General features: G+C 49.5%; 1 protein-coding gene across 2 annotated transcripts in view; it reads right to left on the reverse strand.

Moving 5' to 3' along the window:
* Window positions 1–27,228, reverse strand: part of LOC142585275 (protein Wnt-5b-like) — a 95,086-nt gene that overhangs the window by 28,720 nt on the left and 39,138 nt on the right. For both annotated transcript variants that reach the window (XM_075695907.1, XM_075695906.1), the window contains exon 3: window positions 8,364–8,623. In XM_075695907.1, the coding sequence (XP_075552022.1) occupies window positions 8,364–8,623 (260 nt within the window). The remainder of the gene's footprint in view (window positions 1–8,363; window positions 8,624–27,228) is intronic.

Below are 27,228 nucleotides of genomic sequence, written 5' to 3' on the forward strand. Positions count from 1 at the left end.
GCCGCCACGCCACGTTCCGCACACGACGTGAGAATATTCCACGCCGGGACGGATGTTAGGACGGAGCACGCGAGCATCGCGAAGGACCTTCGTACACGTGTAGCTGTTGTACAGCGAGGACAAGAGGCGGTGTCGTGACACGCTGCCTTGGCAACTTTTGTTTTCTTCTATGTATTTTTTGTCCATATTTCTTTTTTATTTATCTCTCCGTCTCTATGCACTCTTCATACTAAACGCGATTCACGGCCACAGTTCCTGAGATATGACATAGTTTCCATCGAAGACCGTCATCCGGTATAACTTATTTAGGTCAGTGTTTACACATAGGTTACACTACGGTGTTCACACATGAATAGACGAATGAAAATGTATTTGCAAACTATTTACAAAGTATCGAGCAGTCGCCAATATGGCGGGTAGCTTAGCCTAGAAAGCCTGCGCCGTCGTCTTCACCGCACTGCTGATTGTCTCCGTTGTCGTTCTGTTCATAGAACCATGGCATGCGTTTCGAGTCGGGTACATAAGCTTACATTGAAGCTCTTCATAGGTTCCATGCTTCAGGAAGGTGGAAGGGGGGGGGGATAATTCGCACATATTCCGCTTGCAATCTACAAGTGCAAGAGAGGGGAGAAGACTTTATAAGGCGGTACAGAAACTCTACCTGCCCTATCGGCATGCTGTGCATGCTTGAGAATTTTATATAGCAGCTATACAAAATGCCGCAAAAGCGCTGTTGCGATTTATGAAAGCTAGTGGATTGAGTGACCGTTAGTGTTATAGAGCGGAAAACTGTTACCGTGTCGACGATATCCACAGTGGACTTTCTCTTCTCTTAATGTTTCCCTCCCATTTTCCCTTACCCCCAGTGTAGGTTAGCCAACCAGGGTCAATCCTCGTTAAAGGGACACTAAAGGTTACTATTAAGTCAACGTGGACTGTTGAAATACCATCCCAGAAACCTCGAAACGCTTGTTTCGTGCCAAGGAAAGACTTATTTTAAGAGAAAATGCGTTCTGAAGCGTCCGCGTACCTCTAGCGCAGTTCAAATCGCCCGCCCTCCGATCGAGGAGAACTGACATCATGGTCTCATAGTGACGTTGCGCCATCGGTGAGTAGAACGGCGTCCGCAGACGGCGCTACGGCTTTTCTGCGCAAAACGCGAACGCGCGGCCAGAAACAGAGCCAAGACAGAGCCGACAGCAGAGCGAAAGCGGGAGTATGGTGGCTAGCGGAAGGAGAAACGAATTACGTCCCACGTTACGTCCCACGGCACACGGAGAGTCCGTTTTCGTTAAACTATAGGCTGCAGCGAGCTCGCAGCGTGGTCGGCGTGGTCTATGAGAAGCGATGAGCCTTTTCGCACTCGCAACAGGGCATAAAAATGTGCGAATCGACGCAAAACTCGGCCTAGAAACGTGCTTCGCCACAGCCAGGGCTCAATACGACCCAAGCTGGCACGACCCAGATGTCGTTTCCCGCACCGCCACCAGGCGCCGCTACTATACCTCACACTCCAGCGCAAGACGCCCATAAGCTGGCACTTCATTCTATGACGCTAACTTCGACGCTCGTCGCAATGGACCCTGACACCGACAGATTGGCTCGCGATGGTGGGCTCAACTTCAGCGATTTGAGCACCGACGAGCGCGACCTGCTTCTGAGGGCTCGCACTGCCGGCGTCGTTGCGTACTACGACGGCGGCCTCGACACCGGCTCTCCGGAGCGGGAAAGCAACGAGGGCTTCCCACGACATCACATGGACGTGGCATTGTCGCTGCTTGTTCCAAATGAAAGTTTCGCGAGCAGAACCCTCACAGCACGACGCGATAACGAAACTACTGAAACTCCAAAGCGTGCGCGGCGCAGAGTCGAGCGAAAACGAAACCTTTCGAACACCCATATTACTGAAGGGTAACGTCAAAATGTTATTTTTTCCTAGAATCGAATAGACGTAGACAAGTAGCATTTTTTCCGGCTTATAATCGAATGAAATGATATTTTTAATACGAGTAGTTGAGTATTAGTAACACAAATTATGAGGAGACCTTTCGTCATCGGGCTAGTACCGGAATGTCGCTGGGGGGTCTCAAATCGTGTCATGCATTTACCTCAATTTCTCGGTTACTAAAGCTCTGTTCGCGATTATATTGACGCCTTAGACGTTCTAGAACATTGCTCTACCACTTTAACTTGAGTTTCTGGTAACCTTTAGTGTCCCTTTAACCTCCCTGCATTTCAGTTATCATCCCCTCTCTATCTCTTTCTGTCTGTCTATGCCAAGGCAATTTCATCTCTACAAACGTCAAATAGCTTTGCCAGAGTCACTTAATAACGTTTCCTTAATAAAAAAAAAGTTATTTAAGGGCTCTAATTTAAATTTCTTTCGAAACTCACACAATCGAATCAGCGACACGAAAGGAATGGCACATTGTAGGAATCAGAGAGGGCTTGCTAGGCGGTTAGCCACGCGCTTTGAACTGGCGTCGCTTATAGGTTCTTGCTGACGTGAGAGACACATGTAAGAAACCAGTAACAGTGTGGTCACAATGTTCGACATTGCCGAGGTTCAAGTAACCCATCAATCGTAAAGCGGGTAACCCTGCCCCTAGTTCTGCTGCGCTACGGCGAAAAAAAAAATCTGCAGTAAAAACAAACGCGCCGTAAAACAAGTCGAGGAACGCGTCTCGGGCTCCGCCTAATCAATTTGGAGGAAGCCAGCAGTAGCCAGCAGCAGCCGGAACGTTTCTTGTTTTTGTTTTTTCTCCACCACCGCGCCACCGGCAGAGGTCGGTGATGAATTCGTTCCGAGAAGAATTTTGATGGGATTGTTTCAATAAGAGCGGCTGAGTCCTGTAGGCGCGAGATGCAGGCGTGGCATCGCCGCCGGGCTCCGCCGCCACGCAGAGAAGCTATAGCTCGGAAACCGGTTTGCTGCGCTCCGGCCGGTAATTAGTCAAATCGTCACGAAGCTAAAACGCCATTGGTATCCCCGCATACCAGGCGCCAGAGGTTCTGCTATGCCTCGATAAAAGTGTGCAGTGCTGGCGACGCTGTGTAGACTCGCGCGACTGCCGAACAGGAAGCATGGTTGTTCTCCACACAAGGTCGGGTCCGGGTAGCGTAACGTAGATCTGAGGCAACAAAAACCTCGTGTCGAACAAAAGTGGTGTACCATCAATATTGGTACCTGGCAGAAAGAGAAATTGCAAGGGAGAATGTGACTGGAGCGGGGTGGGCGCCTAATTCTATATGGCTACGCATGGTCGTCAAGGTACGCGCGTATATATGCGCATCTGTGGGCGTTTTATCGATGACGAGCACGACTGAATGCCATTTTCTGTCATGCTGTCAGCCTGCGATACGCGTCGCCATTCGCACCAAAAAACACGCGAACAGCCTGGAGAGGCTCGGAAACCTCCGATCGGCTTCACGTAGGTTCCAAACTGGCTCTTCCGTGGCTACGTGCATACATCGACGATACATCGGTCCCACCAGCTCCCGCAACGCTGCACACCTTTACCGTGATATGCGCGCGTATTTAACGGCCGACGCGCATGCGGGCATAGGGCAGTTCGTTTAAGGACGAGGCACCCCTACCCCCTCTCTCTCCTTCGTCGCTCTGTCCTCTTCCTACGCAGTCATATTTTTCTTAATGCTCGCTCCTGAGCTCGCGTAGAGGTAATCAAATAGGTTTCAGGGGCGAGGCGACTGCTCCGGCCGATGGAAGGAAACTCCGGGAACTTCGTTTGCGAGTAAGCGCGCGAAGAGGGAGGAGAATTATTTGTTGCGACACGGCCAGGCGTCGCCAGCCAGACTTGTTACGTTTCTGTGTCTCTTACTTTTTTGTTTGTTTGCTACTTTCGCGCGCCGACGTTAATCGCCGCTAATTTGCGCGAGCTTCCTTCTCGCTCGATCGAGAGCAGCCGTGTCGTCCTGCAAGGAGCTTGCTCGCCCGTCTGTGGCGCTACAAAACCTTGAGTTGGTACAGCTGTTGAACATTTACTTAGTTTTATTTATTTAGTACATACTCCTGTCCCAATACCAAGCAGGATAGGGGGGGTGGGGGGGACATAGTGAACGAAACTGTAGAATTATTGTAACAGAATACATGTATAGCAGGCATATAGGGTGATTCTTTGGTTCTTCCTGGCGTTTTCGTGGTAGGTCGTAGACAGGTACGTTGGTGGTCGGACTCGGAAAGGAAAACATTCGTTTGCTCTCTTTTACTCTCTCTCTCTACATCACTCTCTCTCTCTCTACATCACTCTCTCTCTCTCTCTAGCTGCCTCTCTTGCTCTCTTGTTCCCTCTTTCGTTCGCTCGCTCACACACTGGTGCGTTCGTCCGGGCTATTCGCTTACATTAGTTTCTGCACATTTTTTGCAGCGAAGCTGTTATGGGCTACTTCCCCCAGGATTGTGTCCACGTGTTAAAACAAAACTATCATCATCACGGTTGGCTCCAGCGCCGTCTTCCACAGCTTGCTCGCTGGCGCCCCTCGGCGCTACCGCGCGATCGCGTCATTGCTCCCGCCCGTCTGTCGGCGGCATTAATTAATTAAGAACGCTTGATTAATAAACACCAAGACGTAACCAATTTCACAGTGAATTACAGCGAAGTTGTATTTAACTGCTCGTTTCCCCGGGATCGTGTCCGTGTGCAGGCACAAAATCGGCCCATACGTGGGCCCATACGGCCCATACGTGGGCCGATCCCGAAGATGTGCAATGCCGGGCCGACACGCAGCGGAGGTGCAGTTCGCCATTAAGGGGCCCACGTACACAGCTTCGCTGCAGTCATCCTTCTTCACAGAGTGGAAGGGCACTGGGTTTTTCACCCGCCGCGGTGACTCATGGCTATGCACTGTGATGCTGAGCGTTAGGTCGTGTGTTCGACTCCCTGATGTGGCGGACGCATTCCGATGCGGAAGCCACGCAAGAACGTTCGTATACCCAGCATCGGGTGTGCGTTAAAGAGTAACGAGTGGTCGAAACCATTCCGGAGTCCTCCACTGTCACCTTCAGTCGCCCCATTTTGTTCCTTTGAGGGGTTGAACGCAATCAACAGATCAGTCAGCTCCTCTTTCTGCCGGGGGAGTTGAGTGAAAGACTGTGATCTCTGTGAGTCGCCTGAGAGCACGTGCGCGGACAGTCTTTCCCATCTTAATTTCCATTCAACTCTGGCCATGTTCACGAGGCTTTTTTGCAAGGTGAGCACTGTTTACCAATGACAGGCCCCATTTGCTAATATACGCAACGTCACGACTCATTGGCACTTTGGCTAGCGTGGGAACTCTTACTGAAACAGCAGTTGAGTGCACGCTGTGTCAATGCAAGCTGCTTGGCACCACTGTGCTGGTCAAGACGTCGTTCTATGTAGGGAATTTTGCCGGGCCTTGCGTTGTCTGCTGTCCGAGCAATGTGGTGGCTTTGGCAGCAAGAAATGTTCCTTCTTCGCCCCATGGCGACGTCACGTAAAGCTGATTATGGAAAGGTGCCTGACGACACGATCTCCTCGATGACGACCGTGGTCGTCATCGAGAATCGACGGACGGAGGACGGAGAGAAGCAATTGTTCCGAGCACTTAATTGATGTCGCAATGAAAAATGCTAATGATAAAGATATGAGGATGATAAGTGCGACTGAAGCCACGAGAACGGCTGCCGATGGGAAACGGATGGCTTCCTGATTGTAGGCCACTTGTCACGGTTCATATATTTTTAGGCTGCAGTTTTAGACCTTTCACTACAAATTTCTACTTATCACACGAGGCGATGTTTTTAGATTCACATTTTCTGTTTTCTTTCTTTCTTTGCCGCAATAGGCATCGGTAAGAAAAAAACCAACGGTTGAAGAAGCGTATTTTCTTTTTCGCATCGTTTAGAAATGATCATAGTCTCTCACGGTTCATGCAAGCTCGCAATATCGCTCAGGCGAACGAAAAAATAAAATTGCGCTTTATCAGCGTTTGCAAAGGCGCGGCGAGATTTCTACTTAAGCTTTCCGTGCTAAGAGGCGCCACCACAACGGCGCCGGTCCTCCCACCGTACATCGTTCATTGTTCGATCATTCGAGAGAATGTCAGCGGTGCAACCGCAATCCCCACCGTTTCGCAACCACCCATCGACAGCTTGAGCAGTACGAGACAGGGCAGCGTTAAGCACCTCCCTACCCCCCCCCCTCCCTTTCGTTAATGCGTGCATAATTAACGACCCCTGATGTGAACCAGCGTGCCAACGTGCTCGACAACCGCGCTTATCTCGCCCTGAGTGCACGCGCGCGCGTGCACGTTCGTGAACCGCATAAACCGCGCGTTTCGTTCGCCCCGCCATCTGTCGGCCGCAACGAGCTACGCACGCCACCACGCAACGCGCACCTACGTACAGTATGGCTCCTCCCTCGCGGTTCGTCGCACTGCGGGTAAGCTCGGCACTCGAGCTTGTGGGCGCGAAAAAAAAAAGAAAAGGAACGTGTAAGAACGGGTGGGGGTGTCTGTTTAATGCGCGTGATCCGCTGTAATGGCCGACGCTGCCACCTTCCGGTCTGGCAGGCAGGTAATAGCGCTGACCACGTCAGCGGCTCGACCAGTGGGTTTCCCAGCCACACCGGTCTGCTGGCGTACCATCTTTTCTCTTTCCTTCTTTCTTTCTTTCTTTCTTTCTTTCTTTCTTTCTTTCTTTCTTTCTTTCTTTGGTTTAGCTATTACGCTATTGCAAATCGCTGAATAGGAGAGAGCACATCATACTGTGCGCTTCGCGGTCCCTCCAGTTGGCTGCTGCAGTCGAGCGTTTCACGCTAATCGCCCACGGCGTGCTGTGTTGTTGGCTGTGCGCGAACTCCGAGGAGGCGAAGTGTCGTACGGCATGCGGCCTTTGCCCTCTGGCATCTCGGGGGAACAGCGAACCGGCAGGGTGTATAGTGATCGTTTTTAGGGTGCAGCGACATACAGGACAGGAGAGTGTGAGTAAGAAGAGAGAAAGGAAAACATGGCGAGGTTGACTGGAGAATATCCCCAGTTCGGTACCCCGTACTGGGGGAATGAGGAATGGCTAGAAAAGATTAGAATAAATTAAAAAGGAAAATAATGAAACAAGAAAATCGTTAAGGCTGTTTGTGCTGGAGCTGTCACGCATTGCTGTCTGTCGAGACTCTATGCATATGGTCAAAGCACGAAAGCTACAGCGCCTTCATGGCGCATTTTTCTGCTCGTGCATGTCGCGCACTTTCACTCGCTCGGACGTTGTCCTCTTGTTTTCATCTTTCTGTATGACTTGCGGGGAAATAAATTTGCAGAGTGAAGGCTGCGATCGTTTCCTCCAGCACATCAGCTGGTGTATAGGCAGCACTTCGCCATAACGATGTGCGTTTTAAACGCGAGATACACAGGTTTCCCTTTTTTTCTTTTGGAGAAATGCTTTGGACATACATTTCAGACAGCCGAGGACGTGAGTGCTCGTCAAATTGGGCGCCAAACGGATTTATGCGGCCTTTCTGCTAGAACTTCAGGTCGGCATATTAGCTGTAGTATCCTTAATTTTGTTTGAGTAATAGATAAACCAGTTACACTTTAACCTCATAAACAAATTGCAATCAAATGAACATCGTTCAAAAAAGAAAAAAATTGCGGATCCCATGCAATGTGTGGGAATCGGTATTATGCGAAGCATCGTGCATGTATAGCTGGCTATCCAGCCCCGTTTGGAGTTCTTCGAAGAGTTACTAGATGGACGAAATCGAGCCGGCGCTGAAGGGAGTGCAGTCTAACACAACATCTCGAATCGCTGTAGCTGCCAGGATGCATTAATGCGGGAAACTCAGACGGCCCCGCTCGTGATGCAAGCGAAAGTGAGTGGCAAGGCCGTGGCCAACCGGCAACTGAAAATGCAACTATAAGCGGACGCGGAGAACACCCAATGTGACCAGGTCAAGCAAGCAAATGTAGTCATATCCGGCAACGTCTACCATCTACTTCGAAATGTTACCTGTGGTACTTTTATCGGAACTTTGCACGTTCTTATCATCGGCTCAGAAGGCAGTGAAAGCCTTTTGTGCTTTCTGAAAACGTCTGGTCTGCGCGAGCTCCTTTGACTCAATGACTGTCTGTGCACGTCTCTCTCTCTCTCTCTCTCTCTCTCTCTCTCTCTCTCTCTCTCTCTCTCTCTCTCCTTCTGCCCCTTCTCCCTTCCCCGAGCGTAGGGTAGCCAACCAGACTCTTGACTGGTTAACATCCCTGCCTTCCTTGTATCCTTCTCTCTCTCTCTCTCTCTTGCACGATCTTGGCTCAATTATAGATAATTTTATACTTCTTTGGTTGTTTGATTACGGAAAGAAAGAAAGAAAGAAAGAAAGAAAGGAAGAACTCACGTATGTTGAGCACGGGTCCGAACACGCTGGTGTCGGCGACCGTGGAGCAGTTCCACCGGCGGTGCCTGAACTGGTGCTGGCACTCGCCGATGCCCATCCGTGCGCCACGGCCCACGTGGGGCATGTGGTCCTCGTACAGGTGGCACAGCTTGGTCTGGCCTCGGGAGAGACCCAGCTGCAGTTGGCCGCACAGCAGATGCGCTCCGAGCACGTACATCTGCGGGTTCTGCAGCACGTCGATTCCTTGCAGACCCATGTTGCTGCACGAGACAGGGACAAGGAATTAAGGCGCTTCCGTTATTTGGCGGGCATGATATTATTACTAAATGGAGGGACGAGACCTGCCTGGCCATGTGGCGCTATCACGCTGCACCGGCCCACAATGGTGAGGCATGAAAACGTACGCACATCAAGCACAAGTACACATACATGAACAGGCATCTACAGACACGTGTTCTACTACACCTCTGCTAGAAACTCTGTATCCGAGGACGGTGTCTCGGTGGAATGCAAATATTTGCTTCGTTGCGTGCCAAGTACAACTACTGCGCTGCTCCGAGGTCCACGTACAGGTTGTAACTCAACGGAGCTAGGATGTAAATTTTAAGTGTATTTTGTAGTAGCACTTTAACATTGCCTAACCTCGCTCGTTTTCCCCCTATCGTCTTGTTCTTCCTCAGAGTAGCACTTGAAGCGACAATTCGCGCACATGCGCATGCGTAAAACGAAGTTCAACTCATCGCACACATTGCGATGTTGAGAACGCGTCACTTACAGTTTGTGCAAGAAGTAAACGGGCGACAGTTAGCCGAATGCGCTATGAATGCGTACGGTCACGCGTCTCAGTGTCACCCGGCATTTGAGAGTCGCATTTCTGGTCGGTCATGTATACGAATGGGTCACTATTGCCGCTCCGCATTGCATCAGAGAGCACGCTGAAACTGAAAACTCCGCGAAATGGCACTCGAACAGTATGACCCGTCTCTTTTAGAGAAGGCCCCGATTCCGGTGAGCCGCCTTGCACCATTCCAGTGGAGCAGTCAGTGTGGAAGTTGCCCTCTCTGCCGCAGCGGGCAGCCAACCACTGAAGGGCGATGTTAAGGTATAATATGCAGGCCTTGGTACGTAGTGAGTCGATATGTCAAACAAGCTGGCGTTTTGTTTGGGGACACTTCAGGGAGGGAAGAAATTGAGCAAGGTATACCAAAAAGCTAACCGCTTTCCACGAATAGGTAAAAGACACAAGCCCTGCTAAATGTTCGGAAATGTAGGCGAAGTATGCCTTGTGCGGGCATGCAGAATCTCCATGCGCCACAAATATTTAGCTTCAACGTAGACGTTAAAGCCTACGTTAAAGGCACCAGATCACGACGCTTAAATTTACGGTAACTTCCAGTGCTTGAACAAACTGCGCTAAAAACTGCCTCGCAAGTTCTTACGTGGTCACCTTGGTGGTGCCGATCAGAGTGAAACGAACTGTCACAGAAGTACTTTTCAAGCGGTTCACAAGGTGCTCCTTTTCTCTGCCAGCTTCAGAAAACTATGCAGATTTCGCCGGCTTCATGTAAAGTACACAGATTTCGCTCCCCCTGCCTATGTTTTGAATTCCTCCCAATAACATCTCCACCAATAGCTGACGAACAATGCAAGCCTCAGCTTGGAGTCAACGTTTCTCAGGAGCACTCGCGCTCGCCCACGGACGGAGACAAGACGCCTTGCCAGAATGACGGCTCCACCATGAGGCTTCCCTCGTTCGGACATGTTTCGTAACTTCAAACCTCCATCGCGCGAACCCTTTCTTTCTTTTTTTTGGTTGCCAATTATACTTCGTGTTACAAAAAAAAAAAAAAAAAACAGCCGCGAAGGGATGCCAAACAAGACGAAATCTCACAGAGATATGGAGAGAGAGAGAGAGAGAGAGAGAGAGAGAGAGAAGAAACTTTATAAAATGGAAGGATTTATGTGGTTGGGGCCCTTAGTCCAGGGCCCCAAAATATGTGGAGGCTTTGAGTTATCCACAGTTCTCGAACACGGAATGTCGATGGAGCCAACGTTTCGCGCCATGGGACTACGTCAGGGCTGCGACTGCTTTACTGTTGTTTACTTGACACAATTCCTGCCCCGACGAAGACAAGTTTTCTTGTCGAGCACTTTGGCTCCAGACACAATTCCTAGCTCGACCACTGGCTGACCACCGCGAAAGGAGAGACACGCTTCCACTCAACCTTGAGCACAGTGCCGTATCCGAAGGGCACGCCATGAGAGCTTTCTCATCCCGTACGTTTCGCACAAACGGAACTATATATATATATATATATATATATATATATATATATATATATATATATATATATATATATATATATATATATATATATTCTACAGCGTAGTCTGCGTCTCCCCTCGTCGTGCGTTCCCGCGGCGAGTGAACTCGGCTTCTTATGTATACAGTCCGGGTGACCGAGTAATTACGCATTCTGGGCACACACACACAGCGAGCTGCACCATGCATATCTTTACGCGCGCTCGCACGCTCCGAACTCGGACACGAGGAATCCACGCGCGGCCGCGGTGCGAGGAAGTAGATATGCGCAGAAGTCGATCGAGTGCGATGGTCGGCGCCCGAGACAAGGCGAGCTAATTAATGAGGCGAGTCGCTCGCGAGAAGAGACCCATTAAGTGCGGGCAATTACGCGCCTGGGCGCCGCTGTTGGCTCTGTGCAGGCCTGTATGAGCGCGCGAAAGAGTATAGGTGACCGTGGCGGCGGCCACCGGCAGCGCTCCATCATCACACTTGCGCCTGTCGCGGCGACGTAAACTATATACGTCCGCCGTGGCCCCTTATCGGGACCGGTCATCGCGACCGCTGCTGTTAGATAAGGAGACACGCCGTCTCTAGTTCACCGGTAAGAGCCTTCGGGCCGTGTTGACTCACTTCATATGGGGGATATTTTTTCGCCCCAATGACGGGACGGCCGTGAACGACACTGAGCCGAGGCCCGTATTTGCAGAAAGCATTTTGCGCTGGGATATTTGTGCAAGACCCTTGACTGAAAATGTGAGATGCTCAGGCGGAACAATTGTCGGCTAAGCATCCCAGGCTAACCCTGCCCGCTTGATACCCTACTACCACCACCACCGTATAAGAGCGAATTACAGCCAATCCTGATGCCGAACGTATTATTCGGGAAGGTGGAGCCACTGGAAGATAGCACTTACAAATTCCACCCCGGTTTATACCGTTAATGTGTGTCCCTTTCAAGCTGTGTGTAAATGCAATGAGAGCGCATGAAGAACACAAGGATTGAGATGTTTGTGTTTAGGATCTTTAAAACATGCTTAAAGGGACACTAAAGCGAAACAATAAATCAGTTTAGACTAATGAAGCATTGTTTGAGAACCTTGCAGGCAGTCATTTAAGAAATTATAGTTTGATTATTAGATGAGAAAATGAAGGGCCAAGCAACAGTATTTGAATTTCGCGCCGTAACCCCAGAGCCGGTACGTCAGCGTGACGTCAGGGATTCCAAAGCATGTTTTCGCATTTGGGCCGCGTTGGCTGAATAAAGGTTCCCGAAACTTGCCATATTTAATATTTGGTTCCTTTAGAACACAATGTAGTCAATCTGTACCGCTATATATGTTTAGTAGGCCCTAGAACATGTCATCAAAATCCAAGACATCACAGCCCCGAGGTGCGGGAACTTAAGTAGGCGTCGCCACCCGTATTTCGTTCTTGCGCTTTTTCTGGCTTACCAAACGTCTTATCGTCGTAAGAGTGGTGTATTTAGTGTTGTAGAACGGTAATTTACTGATGCAGAAGAAATCATTTTTCACTTTAGTGTCCCTTTAAACTGTATTCAAGTTAAGATCTTAAATATGTCGCATACATCTTAAGACACAGCCGATAAGACTTCAGCTACAAATTCTAATGCTTTCGTCGATGTTCTTTAGTGAAATGACATGGATGCAGAAGGTGTAGCACTATCTCGGCCTTTGCTCTCGGTGCCAGGATGTCGTCATGCAGCAGGCTTACTTCTTCCATTGCTTCAAGACATAATTTTATGCGGCTGAATGGGTGCTTTCTACGTATGCTGGAATGAAACAGTTCATTTTCTCATACCTAGCATTCTCGTAGAGAAATTTCGAGTAGAGTCCACATTTCTGTAAACTTGACAACGCGAAATGACGAAAGGAAAATCCTTGATCTCTTCTGCTGAAGTGCGCTTTTAATTATCTTGAAGATGCAAGAAATACGGTGAAACTAGTCTCCATCCAGCAGGCTTAATAGAAACATGAATAGCATGTTTAAAAACACGTTACGTGCATTCATTAGCCAGAGGGAGAGTAAAAAGGGGGAAGGCAGGATGGTTAACCAGATGGGAAGATCCGGCTTGCTACCCTACGCTGGAGAGAGAGGGGAGGGGGAGGCAGAAAATTCTGAAACAAGGCGGCAGCAAATGCACCCTACTCAAGAGAGTTTGGGGATCCCACACACTGTGGGAATCGATGTAAGCGAAGCTTTGTATGCTGTTTGCTTCGATTGATGATCATTAGCGGCCATGTTGGTGGTGAATGTGTAATTTCTTCAGCGTTTGTAGTCCAATACGAGAGTGGTGAGTTGATGTTAAAGGCTACCTTGCGTGCAGCACTTTGTCCGCGTATAGTCCGCAGGAACCCATAGGGGACGTGTTCACAATCTCTGAGAGGGTTGACCATTTCCATTGCCTCACACGGCACATCACATCGCGGCAGCAATATTAAACTTTAACTGAATTATGGGGCTGTACGTAATTCAATTAATTAATATAATTGTATGCATACAGCGAAGACGTTCCTGCTCCGCGTGACGCTTCTTCCGGGCCTCGGGCCCGCGGTTCATCAGGCCCGCTGCTGAATTTCTTTTCTAAGCAGGAGCCATTCGGCAGGACAGCAGCAGCACCCAGCAGCCACGGTCAGGACCGTCGACGACGGTTCGCAAAGGAAGCTTTGTCTTGAAAATCCCAAGCCTGCCTTTTTTCGTAATACTTCGAGCCCGAACCATCGCACCTCTACATCAGTGCGATGCAACAAATTTCAAGCTTGCTATGATGTGTTATACATGGTGAGAAAAAAAAAAGCTCTTCATCGCGCCATAAAGTACCAACGCAGGGGGTGCTTTCGCATTCGTATCCCAACAAAATTTCACCTTCACGCTCTCTTTCTCTTCTTATCCCTCCTTCACCCTTCCCCCCGTGCAGGGTAGCCAACCGTAACTGCGTCTGGTTAAGAGGAAGCTTTAGCTCGGGCCCAACTCCGACGCGGCCTATTCTAATACATGTAAAAACGCAAAAACGTTTTTCTGCGATAACCCCTGGACCGATTTTAATGAAATTTGTTGCATTTGAGAGGGAAAGTGAAATTCTAGTGACTGTTGGTCGCGGAATTTCTATTTATGTCCTGAATTTTGTTAAAAGGATTTTCAAAAATTCGAAAGTTTGAACAAAATAGAAGCACGAAGTTTACAAATTCATAACTCTGCATCAAGAGCAGATATCGCGGTTCTGTAAACGAGATCCATCAGATCATTGAAAGCGGACAAATTCGATTCGTCATTTTATATCTTACGTGAATTTGTTACGTTGTTTACAAGGGTTCTGCAAAACCTATATTTCCATTTTGTTATATTTTTTGACATTCATGTGTAACCTATCAATTTTGTCCGCTTTAGATGTACTATTAGATGCAGTTCACTGAATTGTATTATCAATTTTCGTTACTGAGTTACAGAGTTGTAAACTTGATAGTTTCGTTTTCTGAAAATTTTCGATTTCTGCCAATTTTTAATAAAAAATTGACGACCTAAATCAAAAATCCGGAACCAACAGTCACTAGATTCTAAGTTTTTCCTTTAAATGCAACAAACCTCGTCAAATTTGGTGCAGTGGTTGCCGAGAAAAACGAATTCTGCTTTTACGTGTATTTCGATAGGAGCACCCGAGCTAAAGCTTCCTCTTAAACTCCCTGCCTTTCTATGCATTCTTTTCTCTCTCTCTCCACCTTCACGCTGGCGCTGTTGAGCCGAGGCTATACCTTGTCCTGATAGTTGAGAAGAATTTCTTGCTGGGCTAGTTGGTGCGTTGCTTTGAAGAACCAAGTTGCGCATTCAAAAACGACAACCACAGGAAAATGCGACGGAGACGGAAAGAGCGCCATTTCCGTCTCCATTGCCTTTTCCTGTGGTTGTATTTTTTGAATGCCCAACTTGGTTCTTCAAACCTTGTCCTGAGCATACAGACAAGCTGAATGCTGTAGCCTCTGGGTAACCATACTGTGACATCTCCGACAGGTCGGATCCGGACGCTTTAAGGATGCATCAAATAAGACTGCAACTATAAGCTTACAACAACGTTTTACAACGAGCATAGCGGGATCCAATATGGCTATTTGATGAAGCACAATTGCTGCAGTTAGCCTCGTTTGACTTCGCCATACTGCCTTAAATCACTATATTTGCCAGCCCTTGCGCATCTGCCAGAGAATTCCGGAACGAAGAATCCGGTGATGCTATTTAAATAGCAATTATTAGTTTATGAGCGTAAAATTGTAGAAGACATGTGACGTCTTCCTCACAAAGCCGCAGAAATAGAGTGAGGGGAAATGGTCAGAGGCAGGTCACGTGCTCAAAGTATAAAGAAAAGCGGGGACATCGCTCTCCGCCGCGACCAACAAAGCAGGCTGCGGCAGGGACATATGTCACGTTCCCGCGTGCAGGCCGGCGCAAGTTCTCGGTCGTGTGGCCACTCGTTATTTGGGAAAGAACCAAAGTATGGGGGAGGGGGGAGGGGGAGATGCTTTTGTAAAGCCATTCTCTCGCGAGTGCTCGTCGGAGGACGACGTGCGCTCTATAGCAGGGGCGCCCACCCCTCTTAAGTCAAGTACTTCCCAACAGAAGTGCCTTGTTAGTGGGGGAAGAGCACTCTGTGACGAGGGCCACTCACTACTCCGCTAATACTACACGAGGCTATCGGCATCGTTCCGCAATACCGAGCAGGCCAATCGTTGACAAAAGAGCACTTCTCTCTCTTTGTTTTCATTGTCATTCTAAAAATGTTGGGCGAATGACTTGACATTGCACGGGAAAAAAAAATGGCAAGGAGGAGGGGGGGGGGGGCAGCATGACGCTGCTAAGCCCTATGTTGCGCGATCATGCAAAAGTGCCCGTTTGCTGTGCATTGGATGCACGGCGAAGAATTCCAAGTGGTCAAAGTTATTCTTAAGTGCCCAACTATGGCGTGGCTCATAATCAGATCTGGGTTTTAGTAGGTAAAGCCGGAGATTTTTTTTTTTTTTTTAAGCGGGAGGGAGTAGGGGGGGGGGGTGCATCTGTTCATGCCCGCTTGTACTGCACGAATTACTGTTAATGGGGGGGGGGGGGTATTCAAACAGTAAAATTTCCGAATAAATTCGAATGCGATGATTCCTGGAAAACGACCTTCGAATAAATGTTGAACTGAATACCGAATGCTTCCTTAGATCGAAGCAAAATTATGTATATATAGGGTTGCGTGGATCCCACCTCGTCATAAACGGCCTATTTACGTGACTTTATGCATGCGCGTAATACCGTTCGCAACTTATCACCCCGTCAATTATTTGTGTGAATGTTCGAAATATCAAAAATTCGCAAACGGTGAATTGCTACTCAGAGTTATGACCACTGAGAACCAACGCATGCGACTCGCTTACTCTGAAGTGATGGTATAATGTATACGCTCGTTCAAAACTCGTATGATTTTGTTGCTAGTTTTTCGAATGTATGCATATTACGTAAGACTGTCATCTCCATGTCAGCGGTCCGGTGCCAGCAGTACAGCAGTTGAAGCAGAGTGTTTGCAGTAACGCTACTCGAAGCCATGTTAGGTGCGTGCGTGTGAAGCGCATGGTCACGCAATTGTAATGTAAATATCGACAAGCCAAACTGGACTACTAGAGTGGCCGGCCACGGTAAAAAGACAAAAGAAGGGGGGGGGAGCACGATAATGTCGCCTGATGGTATATTGTCTTATGCAACGGCGGATCAATAAGTATTTCGGATCGCAATGTTTTTCTCGCGTGCATATTGATTCATCAATAAAGTCGTGAAAGTGAATGCGACGAACAAACGGCCAAATGATTTATCACATTTAATCAACCTTAAACACAACACAGAGACGCGACTTCCGGTAAATTAGCATAACAAAATAAGTCAATCTCGCGGGCGCTAGGAATATCAACATCCGCAGACGCGTGTTTGTACGATCCCGCGGCGAACCCGGAAGAAGAATCTCTGCGCGGTCTTATCGCATGTCTACGCGGACTTCACTGAGCTATTCACGACGACAGTGTCAACACCGCGGAGGCACTTAATCGCCGGAGCCGCAAGAATAACTCATCGCTCTCGCAAACCGGGCGGTTTGGCCAGACCACGTCGTTCATAATGCAAAAAACCCGTGAGCGAGCGCCCTCGCGGTGTTTGTTCTCGCTCGCCAGCGTATATACGGTGGTCGCAGGAACGCGACGCGAGCCTACATACAGTACAGCCGCCTCGGGTCCATATCTCTTGCAGTGCGCGGGCGTACACAAACACGCACACACACACACACGCGTTTGCTTCGAACCACTGATGGGAGGTTCGCGAACCTCGCGACCACCGACTCATGTATGCAAGCATCGGTCTCGGTGTAGGAACGCAGGCAGGCAAGGAGGGACTAGATGGCGAACAGTTCCGTCGCCGCTGCCACAAAGAAAGCCGATGGCGCGCGCCTGCGCAAACAACTTTGACGGCTTCTCATCCATCGTTTGTCGAGCCCGGCTGCGTGCAATGCCGCTCGATAGGGTCGGTGGCGGCTTCCCCTCTCTCAACCACTCCACTTCCACTCTTCCGAGGGACCCGCGGTCGTCGTCGGTACGTGCAACGTCGAGCACGCTTGAGGGTTGCGAAGCGCGTTCGACGCGAGGACGCCGGCATGTCGCGTCGCCAAGCCTCCGCCGCCACCGCCGAGAGCGCTGGTCGGCGGAGAGAGAACGAACGAGGGTCCCGGTCTCTCTTCCCCTGTCATTCCCGAATCTCGCGCATGCCTTGCGCGCCGACCTCGCCCCGTTGGCAAACACCGGCGAGGAATTGGCGTAGGACGTTGTACGCATGCGCGTGGTGTAGTGTGCAACCGACGACGCCATAGCTTGAGTACAGCGCCGAGTTTTGCGGGAAAGCGAGTTAAAAAAGGTGGTGGTACGCAAGCTTCAGCGGAGTGGTATACACCAGTTGTCCTGCCCAGATGCGGAATGCTGAATCGAGAGCTAAGTGTCTGTATAGGCAAGTGCTCACGTTTTGAGCCAACCGTTGAGCGACGAAGGGTTGGACTTTGCGCTCTCCGTACCACGCGCGAGACGGGTCATCAGATGGCTAAGTGGCTAGTGTGGTTTTAAAAATAACCGTTTTCTTTAGCGTGTCGATGGGCGTGTTCCAGTCACCACGATAAGAGACTCTAAGACATCGACTTCAATGTCGGAATAATCAAATGCTATAGCCGACGAACGAACCGTCGCTAGCAACCTTTTCGGCGCGGCAATCTTATAGCGACGTTAAACCGCGGGTAAAGCCCCGGTTAACGCCGCTGTAAAATTGTGGCGCCGAAAAAGGCGATCGCTTAAAACTTAAAAGACTTGTCTTTTGGAACGTGTCTGGCCACGGTTATACACAGTGCCTCCTGGAGGACAGTCTTTTATAGTGAATCTGTACGCTTACGTGTGCCTTACACGTGACGAATTAATCAATACTATCGCTCAGCGTTTACCCAGCGTATGATTAATGGTTGCATGTTAGAAGTATCCTTCAATGCTTGTACATTTCTTTTCTTTTGTTTTACTCCGCGTGCGTTGCTTAGCCGCTAACTTTCCGTAAACATAGTATGGCCTGCCCACGCGAATTTCAGTCTTTAAATTGCAATGTGTGTCAAGGTTTTTTTGTCTACAGATTGCCTCCACAAACGCGCACGCCCCGTAGCCATATCTATACCTCAATGCTTGTGTGCTGCGCGGTACAGATTCTACGAGCATCACACAACACTACAAGCTAACCCGCAGAACGTATGCACCCCCACACAAGTCACTACCTAGAGAGCAGGAGCGATTCCTCCGAGCTCTACAGGTTAATACATTCCCCCCCCCCCCAACCAGAAATCACCCCACAGACCCTACACAATTCTCTCCGCAATGCCGCTTCTGCGCAGAGCCCGGGTCCCTCAAGCACATAGTAGGGGGTTGCAGTGCGGCACCATTAAATCCTCCGAACCCTTACCCCACTAACGAGCTTTGCGAGAGAGCCTTGGCCAGCTCTGACCTCGAGGATCAGCAACGGCTGATTGCGAGGGCCCAGGACGTGGCCCGAGCTCAAGGCATTCTGGAATGAGGACGCCTCTCCAAAGCTGCATTCACCCAATAAAAATGTTTATTCTATTCTACTCTCTACGAGCCCACTTTTCTAAATGCAGGCAATGTACAATACGAAAAGAGCGAAATCAATCAAGAATTCGCAGCGGCGGCTCTCGTACAGCTGTTTCTTCGCATTTGCATGTTCTACATTCAGGGACGGGCTGCATAATTTCTCTTTAGACTCTTTCGGCTCTGTTTCTCTGGCAGTAAACCGGCGTCGTCTGCTCCTAAACCATGCGTCAACATGAGTTGCAAGTCCCATCCTTCAACAGCTTTGTTCCCACAGAATGTCCCTTGGCCCTATAAACAAATATAGGCAAAAAAAAGGAAAGTCGTCTCGCATCACATACAGCCGGCTTTTCTTCTCGTTTTCTTCGTCTTCGGTATACGACCGACCGGTTTCAACTCTATGGCACGTTGCCTCCCGTGAGTAAGTCATCTGGGCCTCCCAGACCCTTCACACGTGTTTCGCCTGTCTCTTCGTCCACCGCTGCCGCTCAGGTTTATAGGTTTTCAACAGGTATTGTGAAGCTCCAAAGAAGTAGACGGCCGAACGTTTCCGAGAGGTGCGAATTTACGGCGTGTTCGTGTTCGCGCAACGGCACCGACAGAAGTAGTCCAACCTCACCTCCCCCCCACCCCCAATGTGCGTGAGTCAGGAGGGAGGCTCCAACGCGGGCGGTGACAAGATGAACGACCGGACACAAAGATGTTGTTCACCGCCACGCACACCTATAGTGTCCCAAAGAAGCGCCGCGTGCGACCGATAAATTAGGGTTTCTCTCTCTCTCTCTCTCTCTCTCTCTCTCTCTCTCTCTCTCTCTCTCTCTCTCTCTATCATGCAGACGCGACTACGGAGAGTGGCTCAGCGGCGTTTAAGCTGGAGCTGGTTTCAGCCAATCGGCAGCCGATGTTCACAAGGCTATTCGCACGTAACCGCGGCGCATGAGAAAGGCGCGCTCCCTCACAAAAATTATTTGGGCAGTCTGTAAATTGTAAACAGTGTTAAGTTGTCTACAAATTGGTGTCTACAAATTTGCCTATCGACAGCTTCCGGAGTTGTGATCTTGCGCTTTTCATCCGTTTGTGTATATATACGGCACCGTTCATAATCCGACGGAACACAGCAGACAAAAGAAAATGCATTTATTAAATACTTTTGTCTTAAACAGCAGTAAAATCTTGTTATAACGAATTCGAAGGGGAAGCCACAATTACTTCGTTATATAAATTACTTCTTTATATCAATTATTGCTTGTACTGCATTATTAACCTCTATTTCTGATTTCCAGAAGAATTTCACTTCGCTACGTTTATTAGTTCGTTATGTCCCGTTTCGTTATAACGAGGCTTGACAGATTATATATAGTTTTCATAGCCTTAAGGACGAGTCTATAGGGAGGCCAGTCAGTCTGAGAGAGAAAAGGAAGGTAGAAGGCGGGGTAGTTAACGAGAAAAGCATCAGGTGCGCTAACCTATACGCTGGGGGAGGAGAATATAAAGATTAGAGGAGCATGTAGACAATCAATGCACTGTCAAAACCTCTTCTTGTGCGGGCGTGCCAGTTACTACATCGGATGCAATTCTTAGAAAGTGTTCCTCAGCCACCAACCATCATCACCATAAACGAGTTATTGCCGTTAAACTACTAAGATTACTAGACTGGTAACTTTGTTGTTGTTGTTGTTGTTGTTGTTTGACAGTCTGCCAAATATACTGCCGGAACCCAACGTGCAACCCGAAACGTTCAGCCGAGGCGGGCTGGCCAATTACCGCACCGTCGTCACTCGGTTTTGTGAACTACGCTCCCACATAACTGGCCGACTGTGGTCGTAGCTTTCAAACCACTGCACGACCTCAATGAGAAAGTATTAGGTATACCTTACGTCCGCAGTTCTCGTCGTCCAGTATTCGAACTGCTTTTTTTATTATTATTATTATTATGCGCTTTTTTTTCTGGAGCGCACCTCTTCAGCCACGGATTCGTCGCATTCACGGCTCCCGCAGAGGTATAGAAAGAAGAGAAAAGGGCAGTCTGGCCAATATATAGAGACGTCCCTTGGCTTGTCCTATACGTGAACCGGCACTGTCGTGCAGGAGGAGAAGCAACCACAGAAGCCAAGCGAGAAGCAGCAGCAGCAACAAAAGCACCAGCGGGGCATAGAAAGTGAGCGACACGACGCTCTCTTACATCCTCCCCAAGTCAGCCAACTATAGAGCCCCGCGACTGCGTATGAGAAAGAAAAAAAAAAGTAGATACGTCGTTTATGGGACGGCCGCAGAAGTAGACGGGAAGGCACAAAAGGGACGCCCCAAGAGCCCGCTCTTGCAAGCGACGACAACGAGGACGACGACGGGCCATTGTGGCAACAAGTTTCTGAAAATCATGACTCCCCTCAATGGAAGTGCCGACGAGGAAGAGAGCCCCTGGTTACGGCCCGTCTCGGCGGGAGACTCCCTTTCCACACCTCCTTCTGAGCCGCTTTCGATGCCGATACTGCTTTCGTAGGCTCTAGACAAGCGGGGTGAGCCTCCGGAACTGATCATCTCTCTTTCTTTTTCTTTAGAGAGAAGCGCTTCGCCGGTGCTGCTGTAGCGAACGTCTAGCGTAAAAAGAAGCAACTATGCCGAGTGAAGGGAGGGAAGGGGGAGCAAGGTTCGGTGCAGTATAGCTCGAGACTATACGTGCAGTCGGCCACGAAAGTCTACGGCACAGGAATTCCAGGACAAGGTTGAGCTTTCTGGAAAATTGGAAGCCATATGACGCTTCCAGTTTATTAAATGGCTGTCTAGGCTGCAACAGTGAAACAATGAGACACATATCTCGCGGGAATTCGTGTTCTTTAGAAATTTCCGTGTTCCGCAAACTTGTGTGAGACCACCGTGCGGTATGTGTGGACTTTTGCTACTGGGGCCCTTCTACAAGCGGGAATCGTTTCTCAAAGCAGTAGCCTTATTTAGCGGTCTTTGACGGCGAATATTTCTCATGTACTCCGAATGCTCGCTGCGCCGAACTGAGCTGCAGAATCACTCTCAACGGCGCTCGCAAGTTCGTGTTATTTGAAACTACAACTACTACAGAGAACGCGTTTCCTTTCCTCCTCGCCTTGTACGCCCATGTAAGACGTGCGCGTATGGATTTCATTGTCCAAACGCTTCATTGTCTTTTGGCTTCTTAGTGTGGGAGCGGTACCGTGACGCATTGGCTCGAGAGGCTCTGTCCTACGCTGCACTTATTATGTTCCACGTAGTCGCATGCATGAAACTGATAGGGAGCGCGCTTTTCGGGTATCGAGGATCCTATAGGGTTCAACTTTGCCGTCTCAGTATCTCCCGGCCCCTCTCCTGCGCGCCTGAGCAACAAGTGAACTATCATGTTGAAGAAGACAGGTAGCGCCTCTTCGCTCTAGTGCCGGCTATGCGAAGGTTGGAGGGCCGCATCGGTCATTTCATTAACCACTTCACAGCCCTTCGCAGTCATCGATGTCTGCTCTTCGGTGCGCTGCATCGAAATGATTAGAGCTGCTTAAATGTATGCGAACTGATCTCTCACTTGGTTCACAGGATTCGAAGGCGGTCAGCGCCGCGTCTACTCGTTATGCTTTTCAAAGCGCGGCAACGCGGATTAGTGCGTTTGCTAGATTGAGAAATGCGGGCAGGATGAATGACACTTTCAATAGGTGAAGCGCCAATAGTGACGGCACACAAGAAGAAATACAGACAGGACAAGGCGCTGTATTTCTTCTTGTGTGCAGTCACTATTGGCGCTTCACCTATTGAAAGCTATGCACCAACTAGCCCCACAACATGTTTTAATGAATGACACCACCACCACTCCCGTTCTTGGTTGTTTCCAATCCGAACTGTGCGCGCCCTTTTCTCGCCACTGCACGCTACTACGTGACGACGATTAGGGGTATATCCCAGCGGGCGTCCGCGGCTTGCTGCGCGGCTCGCAGGGATTCCACTCGCGTCGTCTCCCGCAGCTAGTGAACCAGCGAGCTTCGCGCGCACTGTGCACGACGGTCCATTGTCGCTCGTGATCGCACGCAGCCGTGGGAGGACAAGCTGGCATGGGGGGTTGGGGGGAGGTCTGCTGCATTCTGGTGGGCGTTCACGGTTCAGAGGTCGCCAGCTGCGGTTAGCCCGAGAACATGCGAAAGAATGGAAGACAGCGGGAAAGAAGACCTAATTCGACGGGGGCCGATCGTCGGCGCGCTCCTTTTATGCCTACGCAGTCGAGGGTGACCAGGGGCCTCAACTCGAGCGCGATGCACGGCGCGTCTCCACTCCCTCCCTCCCCCCCTCCCCCATCAGCTCTCTTCCCCATCCCCCTTCTACCTCCTCTGCCCTGGCGGCCGCTTTCCGCCAGAGGGAGGGATATCGGTCGGTGCCTGAATATCGGTCCGTCGCACCGAGAGTCGTGTCTTCTTTCACGCGCCCGCACCGTTTGGCTGGCAGAATAAGGAAATAGCCGCGGCGCTGTTGGCTACCTCGTAACGCAGGATGAGAAACAAAGGAACACGAACTCGGGGAAGAAACGCGCGCGTTATACCATAGGTGCGGGCAGCCGGTCGGTCTTTACACGTGAGGTCGGCACCTTCAGAAGAAGTCGATGGCCGCATTTACATGCCCTGGAGGGCCCTTGCATTGCAGGGGGAAAAAAAGAAGACAAAAAATAAACTGGTGTGACGGCCTGTTGTTACCTTCCGTGTTGAGCAGATGTTCGCCCGGGCCGGACCTCGCTGTTGTACGCGACGGGGATATGCCGGCAATTGAGCGACAGGAGCAGCGTTGGAAAAGCGGGTTTTTTTGTTTTTCTTTAACGCTGAGCAGGCTTGCTCCTGCGAGAAAAGCCTGTTGTGTATCCGTTTAGGAAAACTGTTTTTCTTTACGAAGGATTTCTTCTGAACTACGGCGGTGTCGTCAGGCAGACAGCATGTTGTGGGCGCTTTGATCTGTTTCTATTGAAGCATTGTCGTGTCAGCAGGCCTGGAACGTTTTATACTGCAAAGATTGCGAGTCCCGTGTGTCAGTGCAAGTTAGCTGGTGAATAACCGTTATTAAAAAAAATAAACAGCAGCGAGATGTTCCGTTTTCGCGCTGTATATTTTTTTTCGCGCTGTATTTTGTTTAACCATGACGCAAGATTTGTTTGCACAAAACTCAAACTGTGCTAAACGTTTCTCCAGCCAACCGACAATGGTTATCGCTCAAGAAATATACTTCTCATCGTTCTCACTCTATAATACGTGTTCACTAAAACAGTCAAATGGGTGACGTGAGCAGCGTCTTCTATGTTAGCGTACAAGAAGGACCTCCTTGCAGACTGCCGAATCCTGAAGGCATTACTATATATGAACAAAGTTAACACATGAATATTAAATCTGTATTCGTTTTCCTCTAAAGATTAAATAAATCCCCTGACTAGAAATCGCATAAAAAGAGACATTCCAAATCTTATGCTGCTTTCAGCATTGACACCGTTTACGAGATTCATTTAACATGCGGCAAGGTATGCATTGGGAAGCAGGGACTATGGCGGAAACGCTCGAGCTCGGAGCACTACCTCTCAATTAGAAATTTGCTTGCACATTTGCAGATGCACTGCTCTGAGTGTTCTATAGTAGCCCGAAATTTGCCCCTCACTCGCCGTTGCACGAAACTAAGATACGGCTAGCACTGGTAACGTCCAAGTGCATCGTCCCCGACCTCAACATATACTAGAGGAGTAGCTAGGGTGAACTGCAACGAATACTTCTAACAGATAGAGGGCAAATAAGACATGAATGGCAGAGAGGTTAACCAGATTAACTGTCTGGATGGCTACTCTGAACTGGCAAATGGGAATAGGGTAAAAAAGATGAGGAGAAACGAAGAGGAGGAGACACGAACAGGAGATGCGGAGGAAAACTACCCGCACAAACACGTGGAAGACAGCGGACAGTGACTGCAGTTTTTTATCCAGTCTCGATGCTGAGGAAAGAGGGAACATCCAGTGGCGTTTCTACAGAAACTAGGGCTAATGTTAGCTGGGCGCCCAGGGTCCACGAGTTCTGTTTTTCGCAAGAGGACCGTTGTCAGGCTTGTAGAGCGTGGTGGAGAACACTTTTCTTTCCGCACTTAAACGAGGAGAATCGCACAGAGTGTGCGCAACCGGCTCTTTGCTACCGAATCATGTTTCATACGACAACGCTGCGGACATCAACTGCGCTCGGAATGTCTCGTCTAAGAGCTTCAGCAAGCTGAGCGGGTTTAACTACAGTTGGCTTCTGGGTTGTTGTCAAGCGGTACCCTATGGCGGCAGCGTAAAGATGGTACGCGTCAAAAAAAGAAAGGAAACGCGCGGGAAGAACTATATAGGGTCCATATGCTGTTGTCACCGCGTGCATGTGTGCAAGAGCACTGCTACGCCAGAAATTACGAATGAAAGGTATGGTTATAACCGACAAAAAAAGAGGTGGCAGGCTCTTCGCATAATAATAATTCAGTTCTCGCGTCTTCGGCCCGTTATTGCTTGTGGAACATTGCTTTGCTGTGCGCCCTCTGACAACAGTGTCGGATTTACAACGACGCTCTATGCCTTGTCTTTCGCATAACGTTGCATCCGTTTCTCGCCTCTTGCACCTGTCGTCATCGTGGCTCGTCTTCGCCTTTCCTTTCCCCAGCACAGAGAGAGAGAGAGAGAATTCTATGCTAGAAAGGTGGAGAGGTCAGCCTGAAGGACCCAGACCGTATTAGCTGGCTAGAGGGATGAGCCTCGGACCCGACATCTTTGACTTTATTATTATTATTATTAAGCGTTTCTCTGTCTCTCTTTGAGCACAAGAATCTCGCTGAATCGTGAGCCCTTGTCGACACGCCCAATTCGATTTCTGTATACAATCCATGCACAGTGAAAATTATGATATAGTGCCGAATTAGACATTTTGTCAGCCCTGACTGGTTCACGAAGCAGCTGTATTATACTCGCTCTATGATTGGCTCGAAACGCTAACACGGTTGAATTCCCCGATTCGGCGAAATTCGGCGGCACCCGCAATAGGCCTCCCCTGCGGCACGGGAGTGTATATTCGTTTTCGAGCTTACTAAAGAGTTGGGAACCCTGGGCCAGTACAGCCGTCAAGAAAGTTTTCTACAAACGGGACCTAATGAGCTGGATTGCTCGTCGTCGTCGTCGAAAACGGCAGTGCTCGCGCATCCGGTTTAAGAGTGTCGGCTTTCTATTCTCCACTGCCATCGCAACGACCGTAATGACTCTGTAAGGACGCCGAGGGCGCTGCTTGGGCCACGAGCACAACGAGAAAAACACACACAGTGTGTGGGAACCACGCGGCAAAGCTCTCTTCACAATGGCTTTCAGCGGGGTTCTTGCAGTCGTCTGCTTAGCGCGCGGTTGGCAGCGTAGCAGAAGGCGGGCAAGCGCCGATTGTCCCGCCGCCGGCCCCGTACACATATACCGTAAGTGGCACCCTGCTATATACTCAGTGTGCAGACGAGGCAGGACGAAGGCGATGATCAACGGACCCCGTGGCTGCAGCGCATGGAGCGGCCACGCCTCCAACCCCGTTTGCAGCGCCGTTTTCATTTGTTTTTCTTTTCACTGGCTAACGCTACAGTTCTCGCTGGTCCTCGTGGGCGTCGACGTTTCCTTTCTTTACGTTCCAGGAAAAGAACGCTTCGTTTCCATCTCTGGAACTAAGCTCCAGGAGACGTGGCATCATGGGCGGTGTTGCCAAGGTCCCGGACAAGGTCGCCCTTGCGCTCAATGTGAGAAGATCGGGCTCTGCAAATCTTAGTGATTCAATCCCCGTGAACGAGAGAAGACCCAGCATCCACAGAGCGAACGTTTCGTCTGGTTGCTTCCTTAGTTATTCGCTAACTGGTAATTCATTTCCAAGTCTTGTGCTTCTTGCGACCCTGTAAGGTTCTTGCCTGGATTTGCACAAATCTTGTTTTTCTTGCGCCGCTGTGTCCATCCTCCGGTAGTTAGTAAAGAAGGAGGGAACTTTGCACTGAGATGACTGCGAGTTACAAATTCCGTGGTGACGCTACATTCCCTAGGTAACGGTTGGAGAAGTGCCCGGAAATGCACCTAAAAGTGTCAAATAATTACGCTAAGGATGTGGAGCCGACAAGTTGAGAGAAACTTGTCAAGAATCGTTTGTGGTATGCAAGGAGGGATGTTTTTTTTTTTTTTTTTCAAACGGAAGGACGCAGATGTATAGATGACTTTCGTTCGCGCTCTCATTCCTCGAGTCACATGATTGCTTTTTCTCTTGAAATAACTATTCAGCACGGATAACCTCGAGCGGTCACTCATTCACTCGCGACCGCCCTCGTATGAAGCGCCTGAATCGTTCTATATCGGAAGTTTCTGGATATGCCATACCAAACGCACTGCTCTTCAGTA

Source organism: Dermacentor variabilis, chromosome 6 (assembly GCF_050947875.1).
Source record: "Dermacentor variabilis isolate Ectoservices chromosome 6, ASM5094787v1, whole genome shotgun sequence".
NCBI lineage: Eukaryota > Metazoa > Arthropoda > Arachnida > Ixodida > Ixodidae > Dermacentor > Dermacentor variabilis.